Consider the following 20634-nt stretch of genomic DNA (forward strand, 5'->3'; position numbering starts at 1 on the left):
TGTTGTGCTTATACTTACCTTGAAGGGGAGAAGAAAATAAGAGGCATATACGTTGATTAAAAACTTTAAATGGATTTCTAGAGTTTAAGAGAAATAGCTCATATAGTTTAAGAGAATAGTTCTTGGAGAATTTTGAAGTGATTTACAAAATAAGGGGAGGGATTTTCCCCTGCATACTCAAATTTTCTCTTAATGCTTACAGTTCCATCTTCAAATTATTTTTTCAGTTGAATTTTACATTCACTTTTTTTTTAAAGATTTTATTTATTTATTTGAGAGAGACAGAATGAGAGACAGAGAGCATGAGAGGGAGGAGGGTCAGAGGGAGAAGCAGACTCCCTGCCGAGCAGGGAGCCCGATGCGGGACTCGATCCTGGGACTCCAGGATCATGACCTGAGCCGAAGGCAGTCGCTTAACCAACTGAGCCACCCAGGCGCCCTACATTCACTTTTCAAAGTTTTTTCACATGAATTGACTTTAGTTAGGCATTAATGTTAGACATCTAATTAGGCGCTAGAGACAGTGTGGCTTGGCACTGCTTGATGTAATATTTAATGAAATCTTACAAGTGATACTTATATTGACTCAGCCAAAACTATCCAATTGAAAAGTGGTTCAAAAAAGCGGTTCAATTTTCATTCATAGTTGAATGAAAATGACGCATAGTAAAGCATGGCCTTAATTTATCTGGTCTCTGATTTCTTTGGACCATTTTGCTTGTAAGATAGCAGTATTAGCTCAGTTGCTAGGAATATATTCTAAACCCATATCCCAAGCTCTACTACTCCTTAACTCTGTAACTTTGCACAAGAAACCTCTGTGCCTCAGCTTCCTCATCTTAATATGGGTTTATTAATAACAGTACCTGTCTCCTAGGGTTGTTGTATTAAATGAATATGTAAACCCCCTAGCATAGTACTTGGTGTGTAGCAAATCTTTAATACATACTATACTAGCTGTTATCCTTATTACATAGGAGAACCCTCAAAGCCCTTTCTTAAGCTACATGCTAAAGAAGTCCCAGCATATACTTCACTTAAATCTCTAAGAGAAAGCTGTTAGACTTCTTTTTGTCTTGTCTCTTGTGTACCATGATTGTTGCTGGTTCTGATCAACCCTAAATGTACAAGATTATATTAGAGATTTCTAAAGTAGCAGAAGCCTCAAGCAGTTAACTTCCTTTGTGGTTAGGAGGGACTAGAGCAAATGGTAAATTTGTTGAAACACTGAGTTACTAAATTGCAGAGGAAAAGAAGCTGTGAAACTGAGCCAGAACTAAGGTGTGAGTTATAGTTTTAGGTAAGAAGTAAAATGAATGGGGCGCCTGGGTGGCTCAGATGGTTGAGCGTCTGCCTTCGGCTCAGGTCATGATCCCAGGGTCCTGGGATCGAGTCCCGCATCGGGCTCTCTGCTCCTTGGGAGCCTGCTTCTCCCTCTGCCTCTCTCTCTCTGTCTCTCATGAATAAATAAATAAAATCTTAAAAAAAAAAAAAAGTAAAATGAATGGTGATCATTTGCAGTCTGTTACTTGATAAAGGAAAGGGAGAAGCACGTTCAGACTTATTCTGCAGAAAGGAGTTAGTAAAAGGAGTAATGATTGGAAACAGTCTAGGGTGTCCCCTAAATTATGGGAAACCTTTTCAGTGTGAAGTAGTAAAGAAAGGAAGTTGTCGATGAGATACCCCTGTACGTACAAAACATTGCATCATAGGTATAGCCCAAATGTTCTAATAGTCACACCAGAGAGTTGTTACAAAAATATTGCAGATTCCTTTAAAAGGAGTTCTAGAAAAGAAAATCTTCTGATTATGAAGACATTCAAGGTATTTTGCTAATTGGGATAATACAGGAATGGCCTTTATTCTTCTCTTTTCTAAAAATGTCATACTTCCTATTTTTGCATTGAGCCTCATTTGTTAGGGAGGGGAATCTTTGAAGCCGACTTTGGATACAGTCCTCGAAGGATGGGGAGAGTTTTATAAAGAGCCAAGAGAGAAGAAGGGGATTCCTTTGGGGAAGAAGCAGTTAAAACCTGTTAAAACCCTAGTAGCCACAGGTGCCAAGCTTTGATCTTTATGAAGCAGTTCACACCTGTCTCTTGTTTAATTGCAGGAGGGAACCTGTATGACAAAATCCTTCGTCAGAAGGACAAGTTGTTTGAGGAAGAGGTAATTCATGCTTCTGTGGAAGGAAGCTAGAATTGTATTGTGATTCTTGCATTCTAGGCCTGTATTTACTCTTCCAACAATGAAGAGTGTTTTTTTCCTTTTGTTCAGACTCCTTCCAGGTTCTGGTTGCTATTCCTGAGAAAGGAAACCTCTAACAAGGAAGCTGTCTATAGCTGCTTCCTAAACGCTTTATCTCCACATCATGATTCTCTATGGGCTTTCTTTCCCGGTTCTATTACTGCAGACTGGTATGCCCAGTTTTCTATACCTTTGCATTCTTGGATTTCTTTCCACAACTCTGCTTCACCATATTATATTTTATAATGGCATTGGAACTGTTTTATGATGATCTGCTTTTTATTTTTACCCCTACCACTTTTCTTTGCCTACTCAACCTCCAAGCAAGAGATGTCAGGTCATGTTGAATCATAACCTCTGGTTGCAGCTTCCTTTGTTTTGTTTGTTTTAGTGTGTGTCTTTATTTAAGTGGAATTTTTTTGTTTCCAGTCCAAATATAATTTTTTTTTCTGTAGATGGTGGTGTGGTACCTATTTCAGATTGTTTCAGCAGTGAGCTGTATCCATAAAGCTGGAATCCTTCATAGGTAATGAGTGAAAGAATATGGGATGGAGGGGCACCTGGGTGGCTCAGTCGGTTAAGAGTCCAACTCTTGATTTCAGCTCAGGTCTTGATCTCAGGGTCATGAGTTCAAGCCCCGCGTTGGGCTCCACACTGGGTATGTGTGGGGCCTACTTAAAAAAAAAAAACAGGATGGATTCCTCCCCACCAATCTAAACCCCACCTTGGGTACCTCCCATCAGCACTACTATTTTTTTGGTTAAGCAGTTGAGGCTTTTCCGTTAATATAATTTAGGAAGGAAAGAGTGAGTAATGAGGGGTGTTACCTTCACTTCCTGAAGTTAAATTATGTTTGTGATCTAGGAAGAGTCTCAGTAACCAAGTACTGCTCAGTTACTTCTTTGAGAGATATTTTAAGAGTTCAATTCATTAATTCATCAGTAAACTCTAGAAGCCACTAAGAGAAGTGGTATTAGATTGGTTGCAATTCATGGTAAATGTTTTCTATGAGCAATAATAATTGGCAAGTATTTTTAATTTTATAATTAGTCTTGATTTAGATAAAAAGCTATTTTGTACAGTTTTACCAGATCTTTGGGGAAAAATAGCTTTCTGTATAGGAAAGAGCTATTAGAACATTTCCACATTATACCCTTCTTAAGTGAGTCATTGATAATTGCTAGAGATTAATGTTGATTCACCAGTATTTCTTTTTTTGTTGGTTTGTTTATTCAGTTAACATGTGCTTCTCAATAGCTATTGAATGGCTACTACAGTTGCATATTATTTTCTTTTCAAAAGTTACAAAGAGTATTCTGTTTTTTTCACATCTTAAGGAAGCCAGAGTGTGAACCAGGCACAGTTTATTTGTTATATAGGACCAGCTCATCTTTAGAAAAATAGCTAGTGGTTTATTTAGGTGAGCTACACAGCCTAGTCATGCTGCTGCTGGGATGTGCAGCCCCTTCCCTTGCATTAACAGATTTGAAGCTTTAACACCAACTAATTCAAGGCATAAATGGTAATTGAAGAGGCATTGCACCTTACAGGAATTACAGGATTACGTGGGGCTGTGTTTTCCATCTGGCCCTCTCAATTTTTCCTAACATCATCAGTGGTACAGGAGACATCCTTGTGCTATGAAGCCCTGGAGAACGAAGTTAATTCTCTGCCTCCACTCCCCCAAATCCCCTTTTCAATGTTAAAGTACATGGGAAAGTGGTGACCACTGTTTGGGATCCCATAACAGTGTGAGCAGTGGTAACCACTCATTTTATTCTGTACTAATTCTGGTTGGAGTTGGGGATGAAACAAAACAATTGTCTATAGGAGTTTAATACACAGTATCTTTTTTTCCAGAGATATAAAGACATTAAATATTTTTCTGACCAAGGCAAACCTAATAAAACTTGGAGATTATGGCCTAGCCAAGAAACTTAATTCTGAGTATTCCATGGCTGAGACGGTAAGTATGTGTTGCCCTTGTGGTAATTTTTTTTTCTTTTCTTTTCCAGTACTATGAGATATAACCGTACACCACTCCACATCTCACACACTTTTCTCAGTAGTCCTTGCAAGTTCTCCGTACTTATAAAGCAAGTCTTCAGGAGTCTTTTTCCTGTGCTTACTAATAGGCATTTACATGCTCAGATGTTCTTTCAGGAGTCATTGTCCTCATCACAGCTCTGACCTCACAGCCCTTTCCAACACTTTCTAAAAACAGGAAAAGGGGGCGCCTGGGTGACTCAGTCAGTTGGGTGTCTGCCTTCAGATCGGGTCCTGGTCTGGGACCGAGTCCCACGTTGGGCTCCCTGCTCAGTGGGGGGTCTGCTTCTCCCTCTCCCTCTGCCCCTCCTCCCTGCATGTTCTCTCTCGCTCTCTTGCTCTCTCTCTCACTCTCAGTCTCCCTCAAATAAATAAATAAAAATCTTTATTAAAAAAATAATAAAAAAAATAAAAACAGGAAAATGCTCTACCATTTTTTCTGGCCTAGGATCTTTAGTAGATTTCAATTTATCTCTTATTTAGTGTTTGAGCTTAGGATGTTGGACATCTCTTTTTGTGTTTCCTCTGAATTTTTCTGGTTCAGAAGCCCTGTACTACAAATAAAGGCTGAGGCGCAGAGAACAATCTGGTGTTAATATCATACGCCATCCCAACTGCAGGGCTCCCTTCTCACCTGATCCTAAGAAAGACCATTGGTAAAGAGTAGACATAAGTTGATCTTTAAGGATAGTGATTTCATCCTTTTAGGAATTATAAAACCCAATTATTACTCTTCTGGTTTCACAGTGCTCTGTCCTTGAAAGAACTTGAAAATGTAAGTTAATAAAATTAATTTTGTCCCGTTGGTATTTTTTTTTTTTTTAAAGATTTTATTTATTCACTTGAGACACAGAGATACAGAGAGGGAGAGAGAGAGCATGAGCAGGGAGAAAGGCAGAGGGAGAGGGAGAAGCAGGCTCCCTGTTGAGCCAGGGGCCTGATGTGGGGCTCGATCCCAGGACCCTGGGATCATGACCTGAGCCAAAGGCAGACGCTTAACCATCTGAGCCACCCAGGCGCCCCCCGTTGGTATTTTTTGATAATGTCAAGATATGCCTGTAAGCAATTTAGAGACATGCTAATAGCCAGGGTTGGGAGTCTGCTTCAGGAACTCAGTCTGCTTGTATGATGGTGCCATATTGAGCTTCTGAGGAAGCAATCATGTCCTTATATGGATTTTTCTCATCAAGTATAATCTGGTAAAACCAAGACTTGACTTTTTTTAGCCAGTTAAATGTAAAGAAGGAATGATATGAAGATTTATAAATGCCATACAATCCATCTAAAAATTGCTTTGCTTTGCTGGTTAAAGATGGCTATCAGTTTTATTAGAACTTCTGGGGTACTCATCATTTCATCTGGGGAGAGGCACAACCTCCCTTCAGGACATTTTGATTTCCAAACTCATTCCTCAAGGCAGAAGATCTTTTTCAAATTTGAAAGAAATTTCCCTAGTTGTGTTACTATTACAGAGGTCAAACAGCCATTTACAGAGTTTCAGTACTATGCACTTCGGTTAGAACTTTTGACCCCTTTATTTACTTATCATCTCCTCCCTGCCAGTTTTTTTGTTTTTGTTTTTTTTTTTTCCATTGGTGAACTTTTACTAAGTATGTCTTTATCTGTATGAAGTCTTCAGTGGGCCTAAAGCCTTTGTGATCTAGGAATCACTGTTGTGCCTCTCCAAATTACCACAGTGCCTTTATCCTTTATAATTCATCCAAGAAATTTGATAAGATAAAAGATTTCTCCCCATCATCTCATAAAAAGCTTTTGGGATATGCTGATGAATATTTTATAGTTGTTATCACTAGTTTGTGAGAAATTTACTTCAGTTGTTGAAATATTAATAGAGTTACCTCAGAAATGAAGTTATTCTTTGATTGTTTTCTTTGTTGTTCAGCTTGTGGGAACTCCATATTACATGTCTCCAGAGCTCTGCCAAGGAGTAAAATACAATTTCAAGTCTGATATCTGGGCAGTAGGCTGTGTCATTTTTGAACTGCTTACATTAAAGAGAACATTTGATGCTACAGTAAGTTGTATTATCCCCGCCTTGTCCTTGCAAATGGTATGACTTGGTTGAGAAAATCAAATTCCTTTATCCCTGAGTTTCTGATTTCTTCATCAGAAATCAGCTGTAGGCAAAAAAACAAAGTATTCAGGCAGTGGCTTGGTATAGCATATTATTAAAATGGTGTATACCAGATTTATCTTTAACTTCAGTTCCCCACTGAAATAATCTTACTCAAGTGCTTTGAGCATTGTACTTGAGTTTATTGACTATAATTTTGAAATTGGCTCTAGGATCCACTATGTGATGCTGCTGTTTGGATAAGCCATTTCATTTCTTATGCTTAGGCTACATCATTTTTTTTTTTTTTAAAAGCTAAGGCAAATTATGTAATACTCATTAAAGTGTTTTGATCTTTTTATAAAAAATTATACACTGACTCTTATATTAGAGGTTGTTATTGTAATGGACACCAAATCCTTTTAGTGTTTTTTCTTTTCTTCCTAAGTAAAGCCCAGTGTAAAGCAGTGCTTCTCCAACTTTCATACACATAGGAAGTCACCTGGGCACCTTGTTAAAATGCAGACTCTTTTTTTTAGTAAGTCTGGAGTGGGTCCCAATATTCTGCATTTCTAACAAGCTCCCACATGATACTGATGCTGCTAGTCCATGGACCAATCTGAGTAGCAAAAGTGGATTCACATCCAATGTCCTCTACAAACCATGTGTGAGAACTTAAGCAAATCGTTTCAGAATTTCTTTGGTCCTCTATTTCATTATCTATAACAAGGAAAAAATATATGTCTTTCTCATAGAGATGCTGTGATAATGTATATGAAAAATCCAAATGTAAGATAATGCAAATTCATTGGCCTTTCATGAGACCTATTTAGAGTTTTCCTAATTCTGAAGTTTATTCTGGTATATCATCTAACTGTTCTAAGTAATATAGTGGAAGGAAAATGAGTTTTAGAGTCAAGACAGACTTTGGTTGGAGTTATGACGCCATTTTTTACTATCTGTGTAGCTTGGGCAAGTTACTTTACATCTCTGCATTGGTAATCATAATAACCTCCTTACAGGGGGTTTGCAAGGGTGCCTACCTAGCACACTGTGGTCTCTCAATAAAGGAGTTAATGGTATTATTATTATAATATTATTGACATTGTCATCTTATTATTTACTGCCTTATCTGTTGCAGCAGAGTATCCCCTGAATAACCATTTTTAGGGTATATAAATTAGGAGGCAGATTACTTGGCAAAGGAGGTACTTAAAGCTGGGAAGCATGGCTAATCTTGCTTGCCTTTTTTGGGGAGATTCAGTTGAAGGATCAGATTATAATGTACTCTGAGTATTATACTATTGGCCCCATAGTCATATCTCCTTGTTGGCCATTTGGCTTCATTCCTTCTGATAGCAACAGTGTATCCCTAGCCATTTCTTGCTGATGCATACTAATAGTTATAAAAGAAATCAGACCTAATGCAAAACTATTGCCATTTCTTTAAAAAAAAAATAGACATTTCAGAGCCCCTACTAGTAGGTTGTAATCTTTATATAACCAAGAATAATCATTTTGTCATAGAATCCACTCAACTTGTGTGTGAAGATTGTACAAGGAATCCGGGCCATGGAAGTTGATTCTAGCCAGTACTCTTTGGAACTGATTCAAATGGTCCACGCGTGTCTTGACCAGGTAAGTGTGACTTACATGTTGATTTCAGTTTAGGGTTTTCCCTTCTCACCATAGTATTTGGAGTATGGTATGCATAGATGAACCTGCACAAAGCCACATTCACTTCCCCAGGGTAGGATATATTTGTGGCTGGCTATACCCAGAAGAATAGGCATTGGCAATTAATGATAGTTGTATGTTTCAGGCAACAAATCCTTAAGCTTTATTCTGCTTTATTCTTACTTTATCAATTTGTGAAATGATTTTACCTTCTAAATTGTGCTCCATTTTTTATGATCAAGATTAATTTTCGTAGATTGATTTTACAAAATTATAGTCAGAGATAATTTAGAGTTCCTAGTGTGCAGAATATATATAGTTCTGTATATATATTCTGTGTCGCTCTAGATTGGTATTATTCAAAATATGGTTCTTGAACCATAGGTATTAGAAATGCTAGGGGATGGAAGAGTTTTACAAATAAAAAATGAAGATTCCTGAGTCCCACCCCGGACCAACTGGATTAGAATCTCTGTAGATAAAGCCCAGAAATCTTTATAACAAGCACTCTGAGAGATTCTTTTGTGCCATATATATTGCAGTTTGAGAAGCAGTGCCGTAACTGAACAAATAAGGAAGGTGCATTGTCATTCGTGTACACGTGTTGTTGACAGTGAGATGATATGCATCAAACATGGAATGTGACATAAGAAATTGTTTTTTGAAACAAAAGGATAATATACAGTGATCTTTGAGTAATTAGCATACAGCCTTTTAAGAGGAAGTAAAATACCTCTTTAGACCCCATTTTGCCCTTTTCCTTTAAATTAAAACTAACCCAGTTTGTACTTTTTAGGATCCTGAGCAGAGACCCACAGCAGATGAACTTTTGGATCGCCCCCTTCTCAAGAAACGCAGGAGGTAAAGTACAGAGAAGTCCATTCTTTGTCTTTCTATGGTTGGTTGACTGTTAAAGGCCTGATGAGAGGACCACAAGAGAGGGCAGTGTTTCCTGACTTGGCTGCTCTGGTACCATTTTCTACCAGCATCTCTGCTTTTGCTGCTGGGGAGGAGCTCCTGACTCTCATCTCCTTAGCCTGTGCTGTTTTGTTCTGAATTTATACTGATGAGAGCCTAGAGCTCTGCACTCCCCTCGTCTGTGAGTTTTAATCTGAGTTAGGGCATTAGAGTGTAGTAATTAAGAGAGGAGGGCTCTGGACTCAGACATCCTTAGGTTTGTATGAGTTCTAGTATTTTCTTTGTCAAGTTATTCAACATCTCTGGTTTTTAGTTTTCTCCTCTATAAAGTCAGGTAGGGTAAGGATTAAAGGAGGGAATGCATATAAAGTGCTCAGCCCAGGGCTTGGCACAAGAATTATCAGATAGTAGTATGGATTTAAAGTGGGCCTTTGTTTCAGTGCATTCGTTTAGATGGTATGTTGCAGTTGGAGGAGTCTACTTCAGAAATCAAGGTTGCATGATTGTTGACATGTTACTTCCTGAGATTTTTTCTGTGTTAGAGGTCTCTAGAGATAGGAGGGAGGTCCTTTATCCCTCACGTCCTATAGGAGGCTTCAAACCCAAACTTAAAGGAAGATGTATTCTTTGTTATTCTTTTTTTTAAGTAATCTCTACACGCATTATGGGGTTCGAACTCATGACCCTGCGATCAAGAGTGGCATTCTCGTCTGACTGAGCCAGCCAGGCACCCCTTTATTATTCTCATCCTGTTATACTGTTTTTGTCTTACTGTCCTTCTTCCTCCCCTACCAGTTCTTTGTTTCTGTATCTTCCCAGTAGTCAAAACTTTGCTCTGCTCTTTTTTCAAGTCTTGCCCTTAGATACATTAAGTATATATTTAATTCCATAATCTTTGTCATTTGGTCAGTACCTTTATTTTGTTGTGTCATTTAATTAATCTTTTCTGGTTCTCCTCCAGTTAAGGTCTAGCCAATGTTTTAATGTCTAGAATTACATGTAATACTCCAGAAACAGCACCGTGACCTTTCACTTATGTTCGGCACATATTCCAGCAGTATCGCCCTTTGCTACTGGTTAAACATATTTAACTTTATCTGGCTTATTTCCCAACAGTATAATCACTATTTTAATTTCTTTTCAAATATTTCCATTGATAATTTTTAATTGCAATTTTTATCGAGATAATTATAGATTTATACACAGTATTTCATTAGAACTTTGTACTTGATGAAAAAACATAAGACAGAGAGCTTTCTAGATAAAACACAGACATAGCAAACTGTGGAAAATATTCAGGAAACAGTAAGTCCTACTTCACTAGATTAGTGGTTCTAGACCTGGGGCTCTCGATAGCAACACCTCAAGAGCTTTCAAAAACTACTGATGCCTAAGTACCACCCCAGGAATTCAGCTATAAGTGTTTTAGACAGAACGAGAACCCTGGGCTAGAATATGGGGAGTAAGTAGAAGGAAAGAAGGCTGGAAAGATAGGTAGGTATCTTGAATGCTAGACAAAGGGGTCTGTGCTTAATTCAAGCTATAGTACAGTAGTGGATGTTTATGAGAGGGCAGTTCATGTGATAAGGGGCATGCCTAAGGAAGACTCATTTAGCAAACTAATCTCAGTGTTAAATCAGTATAGGACTGGTAAAGTGGATTGGCAGTGTGGTGAGTCAGACCTATTAGGCAGTGCTACTGCAGTCTAGGTGGGAAGCAGAGCTGCCCAGAGCTAACGTGGCAAGCCTGGAGAGGAGAGGTGAATGTAAAGGGCGTTGTATAGGTAGAATCTGTAGGACTCAAATATTGAAGAGAGGGAGACAGCTGAGTCAAAGGTGACTGAGGTTTTAAGCTTAGTCCACTGGGAGAATGGGAAGTGCCAGTTGCAGAAATAGGAGAGTCAGAAAGAAAAGCTGTATGGGAGAAAGAGAATGAGCTGAGGTTTAGAGATGGTGAGTTGGGAAGTCAGTGGGCAGCCTGGATGGAGAGATCAGCAGGTATTTAAAATGTGCAACAGAGGTTCTCTAGGTTCTCTGTTCCAGCTTGGAATGTTTCTTGGCGAAAGAAAACAAATGGCCCCAAACTGCTGGCCCCGTCATATCTAATGATTTGTCCAAAGCCAGGCCCGTAAACTGTTTGAATAGTATTGAGTTACTTTTCCAAAAGTATTGTCATGTTTGAGGAGGCATATGATTTATAGAGGATTAAATCTGTGAAATGTATTAAAGAGACACTGGTACAATGTAGGAACCTATTCCTTCACTCATGTATCTTTGCTTTTCTTTTGGTAGAGAGATGGAGGAAAAAGTCACACTGCTTAATGCACCTACAAAAAGACCAAGGTAATGCCTAGGAGACTCATAAAAAGTGATATCTCTTAAATTACCATCAGGGGGTCTTTCTTTCTTTGGTCCATGCATTGTTTGATCCCAGTAAGTAGCCTTTGGCATCCTTTGAGAAGCCAACATCTTCATAAATGTCAGATAATCATTTCTGAGAAAACAGAAGGCTATAATTTCATCCTCATGCTGAAGTGAACATCATTACCATGATGAATGTTGAGAAGTTGAAAAGTGTAGGTGTTATGGACCAGACTGGAATCTGATCTGGCTGAGCTGTGATGAAGCCTGGAGGCAGGAATTGCAAGGCCTCTATGATAGAGGGTTGAAATAAGTTGTCGAGAAAGAACATACTTTCTCATACCATAATTGGCAGTTCTTCTCTGGGAACAGACTGGAAGCATTTTTCTTTGATATAGTTTTTTATGTTAAATGTGCCTTTTTTCTGGGGGTTGTTGACAGGTCAAGCACTGTGACTGAAGCACCCATTGCTGTGGTAACATCACGAACCAGTGAAGTCTATGTTTGGGGTGGTGGAAAATCCACTCCCCAGAAACTGGATGTCATCAAGAGTGGCTGTAGTGCCCGGCAGGTGTGTGCAGGGAATACTCACTTTGCTGTGGTCACAGTGGAGAAGGAACTGTACACCTGGGTGGTAAGTGAAAGCTAAGTACCTTAGAACAGTGATATAAGCCTAATTGTTTACTGGGCCGAGGCTGTCTAAGTATTTTGTTGGTTGAACGTGGGCTGCGGTCATGGCAGCATGGGGTGAGGGAATGTAAGCTCTTAGGAGAGCAGGGATTTTGTCTGTTTAGTTCACTGAGTATCTTTCCCCAGTACCTGGTACATATTAGGTCTTTTGTAAATGTTTTTTGAATGAATGAATGAAAGAGAGAAAGAAGGAAAGAAAGAATGAAAAGAGCCCGAGGTTTGGACTCGGGAGACTGGACTCTAATTTACAGCTGGGTGATTTCGGAAAGTCACTTAATTACTCTGTTCTATTACCGTGAGTTTCAGAGCAGCTAGTATCTGTGAAATAATTTTATAAACAAATGAAGCAGTGTACCACATAGGAAAATTCTAAGACCTGTATCAGTGATTGAAGATAGCTAGGCATATCTTCAGTAGAATTTTCCTTTGTTCCCTTCTAGATTTCACCCTGTCTCTCAGCTTCTGGAACAAATTGCCTGTATTTGCTATCTCTTTTCTTATCTCCCACTCACTCCTCATTCACCTACAGTGCAGCTTCCATCCCTGCCACTTGATTGAAACTACTCTTAATAAAATGACCTATAAATTGTAAACATAAAACAGATACTTTGGGGGCACCTGGGTGGCTCAGTCGATTAAGCGTCTGTCTTCAGCTCAGGTCATGATCGCAGGGTCCTGGGATCAAGCCCCATGTCGGGCTCCCTGTGGGGAATCTGCTTTTCCCTCTCCCTCTGCTCCCCGCCCCCCCCCACCCCCGCTTGTGCACTCTCTCTCTCAAATAAATAAAATATTTTTTAAAACACAGATACTATGTTGTTCTTGCTTTCTTGACCTCCTGGCGGCATTTGATGTAGTTGATCTCTCCCTCCTTGAACCTTTGGCTCCCAATGAGGGCATCTTCTCTTGGCTTTTCTCCTGTCTCTTTGTGCCTTCTCACTTGGTGCTTTTCCTTTACCCGGCCTTGTGTTAGGCTCTCAGTTCTTCTCACTCTTCCTTTTCTTCCTGAGAGAGCTCATTTTTTCCAGTAGTCTCAGATAACGTCTCCACAAGGACAGGCTTTGTCCCCAGTGTGTGACAGAATAGATGCTCAGTTATTGATAGATTGAAAGAATGAATGAAGGATTTGACCTCTGTTATAGAACATTAACTGTTACTTCCTTAAAACCCTGTCCCTTACACAACTAGCCCCTGGGGGGCTGCCACAGATGGAATGAAATTATTGTCCCTTAAAAAACATTTAGGGCGCCTGGGTGGCTCAGTTGGTTAAGCGACTGCCTTCGGCTCAGGCCATGATCCTGGAGTCCCGAGATCGAGTCCCGCATCAGGCTCCCTGCTCGGCAGGGTGTCTGCTTCTCCCTCTGCCCCTCCCCCCTCTCATGTGCTCTCTCTCATTCTCTCTCTCTGAAATAAATAAATAAAATCTTAAAAAAAACACAAAAACCATTTATATAAGGACTTACAGTTGAAGAGAATTACTTTTCTCTATAAAACTGTTGCAACATCATTTAGACCTATTCTCAGTGCTATATAGCAGCCTCTTTGATGCAGCCAGATTCTTTATAATGGTTCCATATTTCAGGGAAACTATGACCAAAATTTGAAAAACTTCTAGTAAGGATTTCCAAGAGGCTATACTCCTGTAGAAAACAGTCAAATCAGACTACATAAAGAATTTTTTTTCACCAACACCCATAATTAAATATAAAAGTTCACCTTAGACTTGAAGGAGAAAGACAGAATTGAGAATGTGTTCTTTTAAGTCTTGAGGGATATCAATCTGGATGCTTTTTAAATCTTTACCTATTGGCAGGGGTAGTATAAACTACCTATCATTAAAAGGTTGAATTTCCTTACTGATTTTTTTTCATTTCTAAATTTCCAGCTGATTTTTTCCTATGGTTTTTTGATAAGAAGTTATATTGAAGATTAGCTTTTGACATGAAAAGTTAAAGCTTCACAAGACCTCTTTATTTCACAGAACATGCAAGGGGGTACTAAACTCCATGGTCAGCTGGGCCATGGAGACAAAGCCTCCTACCGACAGCCAAAGCATGTGGAAAAGTTGCAAGGCAAAGCTATCCGTCAGGTGTCATGTGGTGATGATTTCACTGTCTGTGTGACAGGTAAGCCATCAACAGAAAGCGTCCCAGTGCAATTAAATGGGGTTTTGTACTTAATGCTGTGCAGTTTCAGTTGGGATTTTATAGCAAAAGATAGTATTTGAAGAACCGAAGACAGCAGATATACACATTAATAACAACATCCCCAATTTGCTGTAGTATTAGGGTGGGTGATAAGCAAGGAAAGGCACGTGGATAACAGAGAAGAGGTGGGATCAGGAGAAATACGTTGTATGTTCCAGTGGGGGGGGGAACGTAATGTTACCACCTCATCAGATATGGATAACACCAAATACAGGAATCAAGAGCTAAAGTTTGGGTGCCTGCGTGGCTCAGTTGGTTAAGCGCCTGCCTTTGACTCAGGTCATGATCCCAGGATCCTGGGATTGAGTCCTGCATTGGGCTCCCTGCTTGGTGAGGAGTCTGCTTTCTCTCTCTCTCTCTCTCTCCCTCTCCCTGCTGCTCCCCCTGCTTGTGAGCTGTCAGATAAATAAAATCTTTAAAAAAAAAAAAAGAGCTAAAGTTTAGTTTTTTTTAAGCCGTTTACATTTTTTTCCTCAAAATTTTCTCAAATTTTTATTTAAATTCTAGTTAGTTACTATACAGTGCAGTGTTGGTTTCAGGAGTAGAATTCAGTGATTCATCACTTCCATACATACCCAGTGCTAAAGTTTAGTTTTCGTCTTGCCCTTACTTACTTTTCCTTTTCTCTAGAAAATAGAGATGGCCACAGTAAAATTTCAACATGACTACCACTTTTTAAAAATTGTTGTAATAGTACCCGTGACCCCCTAAATAAAAGCAACTCTAGACTTGCACAGTGTGTCCTTTGGATTTCTCTGATGTAATCATTTGATATGAGATCCCTGGCTGGGATAGTCTCATTCTATCCCTGCCCAGCTTTCTGATTGGACAAAGTCATTCTTTTGATGGGTTATGCCTTCCTTCCTTTTGCAGATGAGGGTCAGCTCTATGCCTTTGGATCTGATTATTATGGCTGCATGGGGTTAGACAAGGTTGCTGGGCCTGAAGTATTAGAACCCATGCAGCTGAACTTCTTCCTGAACAATCCAGTGGAGCAGGCCTCCTGTGGAGATAATCATGTGGTGGTTTTGACACGAAACAAAGAAGTCTATTCTTGGGGCTGTGGCGAGTATGGTAGGTATAGCCTTGTTTCTGTCCGTTTATTCCCAGGAGCCAACTTGACTTCAAGCTTCTATGTCTCTAAACACATCATGTAGCTAGCCTGTACTTGAGAAGTGTTGATTCAGTAAGAGAGAATGTTACAGAACATTTTCATTGGGAAGGAGGACCTCATTTTAATGGTTTTCTTTCTTATGTGTGTCTCAGGACGACTGGGCTTGGATTCAGAAGAGGATTATTATACACCCCAAAAGGTAAACTCAGAAGCAGCTTCTTCCTAAACTAGGTCACACAGACTTCAGTAATAACACAGACTCCTCTTTCTCTGACTCCTCATGTCAAGGTGTTTATTTCTGAAATATTTTCTATCTGGGAGACTGACAATCCAGAATTCCTGATTTAGCACTATGTGGCCTTGTCATCTGACTAAATCATAAGTAGTCGAGAGAGAGGATACAGCCATTGTGTACACTCTGGAGTCACATTTTCCTCAGGAATGAGAGCTGAAATCGGCATGTACCATGAAAAAGTCACATCAGCTAAATACACCCCAGAAAATTCCTTGGGAAGACACTGGAAAGCAATATATTATCTCTTTACCCAATGCAGCCATTTTCCCCTCTGATTTCCACAGTTGAACACCAGATGAAATATGTGTTTGTTTGTATTTAGGGGTCATGTTGTATGAAACAGAATATCTAATTACTCTGAGCCCTGCAGGAGCTAGCTCGGGAGCTGAAAGCAGCTGCAGGAGAGCGTGGTCATCTGGCTCTCCTGCCCACGGGAAGGTTGACTGTAATCAGCTATACCATTCACTGTTAACTATGTTTGTTTACGTTTAAAAAGTTAACTTGTATTGGGCGCCTGGGTGGCTCAGTTGGTTAAGCGACTGCCTTCAGCTCAGGTCATGATCCTGGAGTCCCGGGATCGAGTCCCGCATCGGGCTCCCTGCTCAGCGAGGAGCCTGCTTCTCCCTCTGACTCTCTCTCTCTCTCTCATTCTCGCTCTCTCAAATAAATAAATAAATCTTTAAAAAAAAAAAAGTTAACTTGTATTATTTGTGGGGGATGGCTGTAGTAGAAACACTGAGGTTTGAGTTTTCAGATTTCACAGACTTCCATCCTGTCCCCTTACCATTCCCAGCCCTGTTTAGTTAGCTTAGAGGGATGTGAGCAGTTGGAAGTCCTGGCTGCTATCTCAGTACTCTGTCACCTCACTTGTAATATGACCAGACTAAGACCCTTTAGGGCTACTGAGTTCCTTCTATAGCTGTCGTGGGGCCTACCATCTCAGAGGACAAAATCAGCGATGGGTTGAAGCTTCTCCTTTCCCAGTGTTTTCTGAGAAGTCTTTCTAAGTAGGACCTGCTCTAAAACAGACTTTGACAGGGCTGTCTGTTTAGCCAACCTGGCATTGCCTTCTTTTATTTTATTATCAAACCTGAGCTTCTTGTTGAAAACCGTAGTCTTTAAGCTGCTGGAAAAATCTGAAGAGGATATAGCAGTCTTTACTGTGGGCAGTTCTCCTAAATGCAGGACATCACTTTTGAAAGAATTTAAGGGTTTTTTCCTAATGCAAGTTATGTTTGGGGATTTTTATTTTTTTCTGATTTTTTTTCACACAGGTGGATGTTCCCAAGGCCTTGATTATTGTTGCAGTTCAGTGTGGCTGTGATGGGACATTTCTGCTGACTCAGTCAGGCAAAGTGCTGGCCTGTGGACTCAATGAGTTCAACAAGCTGGGTCTGAATCAGTGCATGTCTGGAATCATCAACCATGAAGTAAGTACCCTCTTTGGTGCCCTAACCACACTGTGAGAACATCTCTTAGGTTGGAATTTCTTTGGGAATGCCATTGGTTAGTGATCATGGAATTTGACCTAAGAGTAAAGATTTTACAGACATTATTATGTTCAGCAAAAGAAGCCAGCCACGTAAGAGTACACACTATGTGATTCCAATTATGTGGAGTTTTTTATGGCAGAAGTCAAAGTAGTGGTTCCTTCTGGGAAAAGGGGTATGGGCATTAACAGAAGGGATCCTAGGATCATAGAAATGGTCTCTATTTTGATCTGGGTGGTGGTTTTACACATAAGCATACAGAAAAATTTTCAAGCTATACAATATTTTATAATGTATTATGCCTCAATAAATAAATTGATTACAAAGAACCAAGTGATGGAATTCAGGTTCTACCCTATCACTGAAGTAGGTACAAGAAAATTAACATTAAAAGAAATGTTTTCGGGGCGCCTGGGTGGCTCAGTTGGTTAAGCGACTGCCTTCGGCTCAGGTCATGATCCTGGAGTCCCGGGATCGAGTCCCGCATCGGGCTCCCTGCTCGGCAGGGAGTCTGCTTCTCCCTCTGACCCTCCCCCCTCTCATGTGCTCTCTCTCTCTCTCTCATTCTCTCTGTCTCAAATAAATAAATAAAATCTTTATAAAAAAAAAAAAAAAAAAGAAATGTTTTCATGCATCATCTCCTTGAAGAGTTTTTTTAGATTTATTGCTCCCAAATCACTGATCCTGTACAGGCTTAGTGAATGTAATTACCATTCACTTCCTTCAAGGATGTCATGAAATTCACTGCTGATATTAAGTCTTCGTTTCCTCTTTGTGTTAATATGATGAGTTTTGTTATGTTCTAAAGAATCAAATTAAGAGACAAAAGTTTCCAAGGGCGCCTAGCTGGCTCAACTGGTGGAGCATGCAACTCTTAATCTCAGGGTCATGAGTTCAAGCCCCACATTGGGCATTTTGCCTACTTAAAATAAAAAGAGAAACAAAAGTTTCCTGACTCAGTGAATAAGAATTTTCAAGCGGGGCGCTTGGGTGGCTCAGTCGTTAAGCATCTATTGGTTTCGGCTTAGGTCATGATCCTCAGGGTTCTGAGATGGAGCACCGAGTTGGGCTTGTCCCTCTCCCTCTGCTCCTTCTCCCACTCTGTCTGGCTGTCTTGTCTGTCTCCTGTCTCTCTCTCTCTTTCTCTCGTAAATAAATAAAATCTTTTAAAAAAAAGAATTTTTAAGCCATCTCTAAAGTAATGATTCTCAACTGGGAGAATACCAATTTGGAGCAAGTCTGGGAAGGGTGTCTACATAGTTTGAAAAGGCATATTTAGAATTACCATTACTTGATTTGGGTTTTTATTATAACATTGGGTTTGTTGTGAAATTTTAAACGTACATGAGAGGAATTTTTTAATGCTAATCTAAAGGGAACATGGGTTTTAACATGTTGAGAACACTGCCTTGTAGATAAAATTAGATCACAGTAAACTGGTTGCGTTATGGGCTGGAGAGTCCTCAAGATTTTAGTTCTTTGCCCTGCCTTTGTTAGGTTTGCAGTATCTATAACCAAGACGAATGTAAATGGCTCTATCCTCATGTAGATACTTTCTGCGATACAGAGTTCACGTTTTGTATACTCTTAGATTAGGTATCTAAAACTTTTGTTGTCAGAAAGTCCTGCCTCATACACTAATTAAATTCTCTGATTACGTACTGAGCTTATTTCGTCTTGTATTCTATTGGATGTAAAGCTAGCTGGCACCTCCTTCTTAATAACAAATTAGCTTAAAAGCCCTTTTGGTCACCATGACAACATTGTCAGCCTACTACCCCTTCATTTTTACCTCATGAGTCTTTGCTTTGTGTTTTACCTTGTTCCAGGCATACCATGAAGTTCCCTACATAACCTCCTTTACCTTGGCCAAACAACTGTCCTTTTATAAGATCCGTACAATTGCCCCAGGCAAGACTCACACAGCTGCTATTGATGGTGAGTTGATTTACAACCTTATACACAGGCCTCAGTAGCTCATGCTTTTTATTCTCTCAAGTGTTAGCTCTTCCTTTTTTTTTTTTTTTCCTTAAGATTTTATATTTAAGTAATCTCCGTACCCAATGTGGGGCTTGAACCCACAACCCTAAGATCAAGAGTTGCATGGTCCACTGACTGAACTAGCCAGGTGCCGCAAGTATTAGCTCTTCTTAACAATATATACATTCTCAAAAAAAAAAAAAAAAAAAAACATATACATTCTCCTGTTTTCCCCCCGGCATCCAGTATTATCTCATTAACAAATTAGGCATTCAAGTAAATGTTTTTTTTGGTAATCATTATAAATGCACGGTCACTACATCCCTTAATGAGAATGCCATGCCCATAATTCCAGACAACTACTGCTTTTAATTAGTACCACTTATGAGTTTACTAAGTTAGGTAGTACCCATTTTCCACATTTAAAATACAGTATTAGAGGGACGCCGGGGTGGCTCAGTTGGTAAGCGTCTGCCTTGGGCTCAGGTCATGATCCCAGAGTCCTGGGATCAAGTCCCACATTGGGCTCCCTGCTCAGCAGGGAGCCTGCTTCTCCCTCTGCCTGCTGTACCCCCTCCTTGTTCTCTCCCTCTCTGACAAATAAATAAAATCTTAAAATAAGTAAATAAAATAAAAATAAAATACAGTAGTAGAGAGAAAATATGATATTGAGTCACTTCCTGAGTCAAATTGGTCATTGATTTAGATACCCTAGCTGCCCTAGGTGCAAGATTGTGTGGCTAGCTTTCTATTTGTATACTCTTAACAACCAGAAGCTAGTCCATGGAACTCTACTTTGGCTGCATTTTCCCTCTGTTCCATGCCCCATTTGTGCCTGGTTATTTGTTTTTATTCTCTCTTAGAGCGAGGCCGGCTGCTGACCTTTGGCTGCAACAAGTGTGGACAGCTGGGCGTTGGGAATTACAAGAAGCGTCTAGGAATCAACCTGTTGGGAGGACCCCTAGGTGGGAAGCAAGTGATCAGGGTTTCCTGCGGTGATGAGTTTACCATCGCTGCCACAGATGGTGAGTCTGTACACACCATTCCAAGCTTTCTGGACGATAGCTGTATTTTAGTGTTTGCCTGGGAAGGAGGTGGACTGGTTATTTATATAGCTGCATCGTACGTTTATTTTTATTTACGCTAAATTGGTGTCCAATTGTTATGCAGATGGAGCTTTCATTAACTTCTCATGTGTTCAACGTAGTGATTGCTTTTACAAAAAAACATTTCTAGATAATGGCAAAGTTAATATTCTAAGTCTCTACTTTTTTTACTTTAACTTTTTTGGTTAAATGTTTTAAGAATTATTAAATATTTCTATATATACCTGGCCCCGCACCATGTTGGTTTCAATAAATGTTCGCTGGGTGGCTGGAGAGAATGACATAATGTAACCTTGCTCCTTGGCCGGGGTCAGCCACACTGCAGTGATGTCCTCAGGGACTGCTAAGGCTTGAAGGGCTGAATACTGTGTGTCTCTTGGCTTCCACAATTGGAATTGGCATAACTAAATTTTCTTCTCTTTCCTCTCATTGC

At 39.8% G+C, this 20634-nt stretch overlaps 1 protein-coding gene across 2 annotated transcripts in view; it reads left to right on the plus strand.

The window, feature by feature from the left end:
* NEK9 (NIMA related kinase 9) overlaps positions 1-20634 on the plus strand; it is a 37142-nt gene that overhangs the window by 2870 nt on the left and 13638 nt on the right. For both annotated transcript variants that reach the window (XM_081830210.1, XM_081830211.1), the window contains exons 3-16: positions 2114-2169; positions 2703-2773; positions 4108-4213; positions 6197-6328; positions 7895-8005; positions 8841-8905; positions 11254-11304; positions 11764-11956; positions 13991-14135; positions 15090-15290; positions 15483-15529; positions 16900-17055; positions 18945-19053; positions 19959-20120. In XM_081830210.1, the coding sequence (XP_081686336.1) occupies positions 2114-2169; positions 2703-2773; positions 4108-4213; positions 6197-6328; positions 7895-8005; positions 8841-8905; positions 11254-11304; positions 11764-11956; positions 13991-14135; positions 15090-15290; positions 15483-15529; positions 16900-17055; positions 18945-19053; positions 19959-20120 (1605 nt within the window). The remainder of the gene's footprint in view (positions 1-2113; positions 2170-2702; positions 2774-4107; positions 4214-6196; positions 6329-7894; positions 8006-8840; positions 8906-11253; positions 11305-11763; positions 11957-13990; positions 14136-15089; positions 15291-15482; positions 15530-16899; positions 17056-18944; positions 19054-19958; positions 20121-20634) is intronic.

This window comes from Leptonychotes weddellii, chromosome 9 (assembly GCF_054177405.1).
Source record: "Leptonychotes weddellii isolate Sample4059 chromosome 9, ASM5417740v2, whole genome shotgun sequence".
NCBI lineage: Eukaryota > Metazoa > Chordata > Mammalia > Carnivora > Phocidae > Leptonychotes > Leptonychotes weddellii.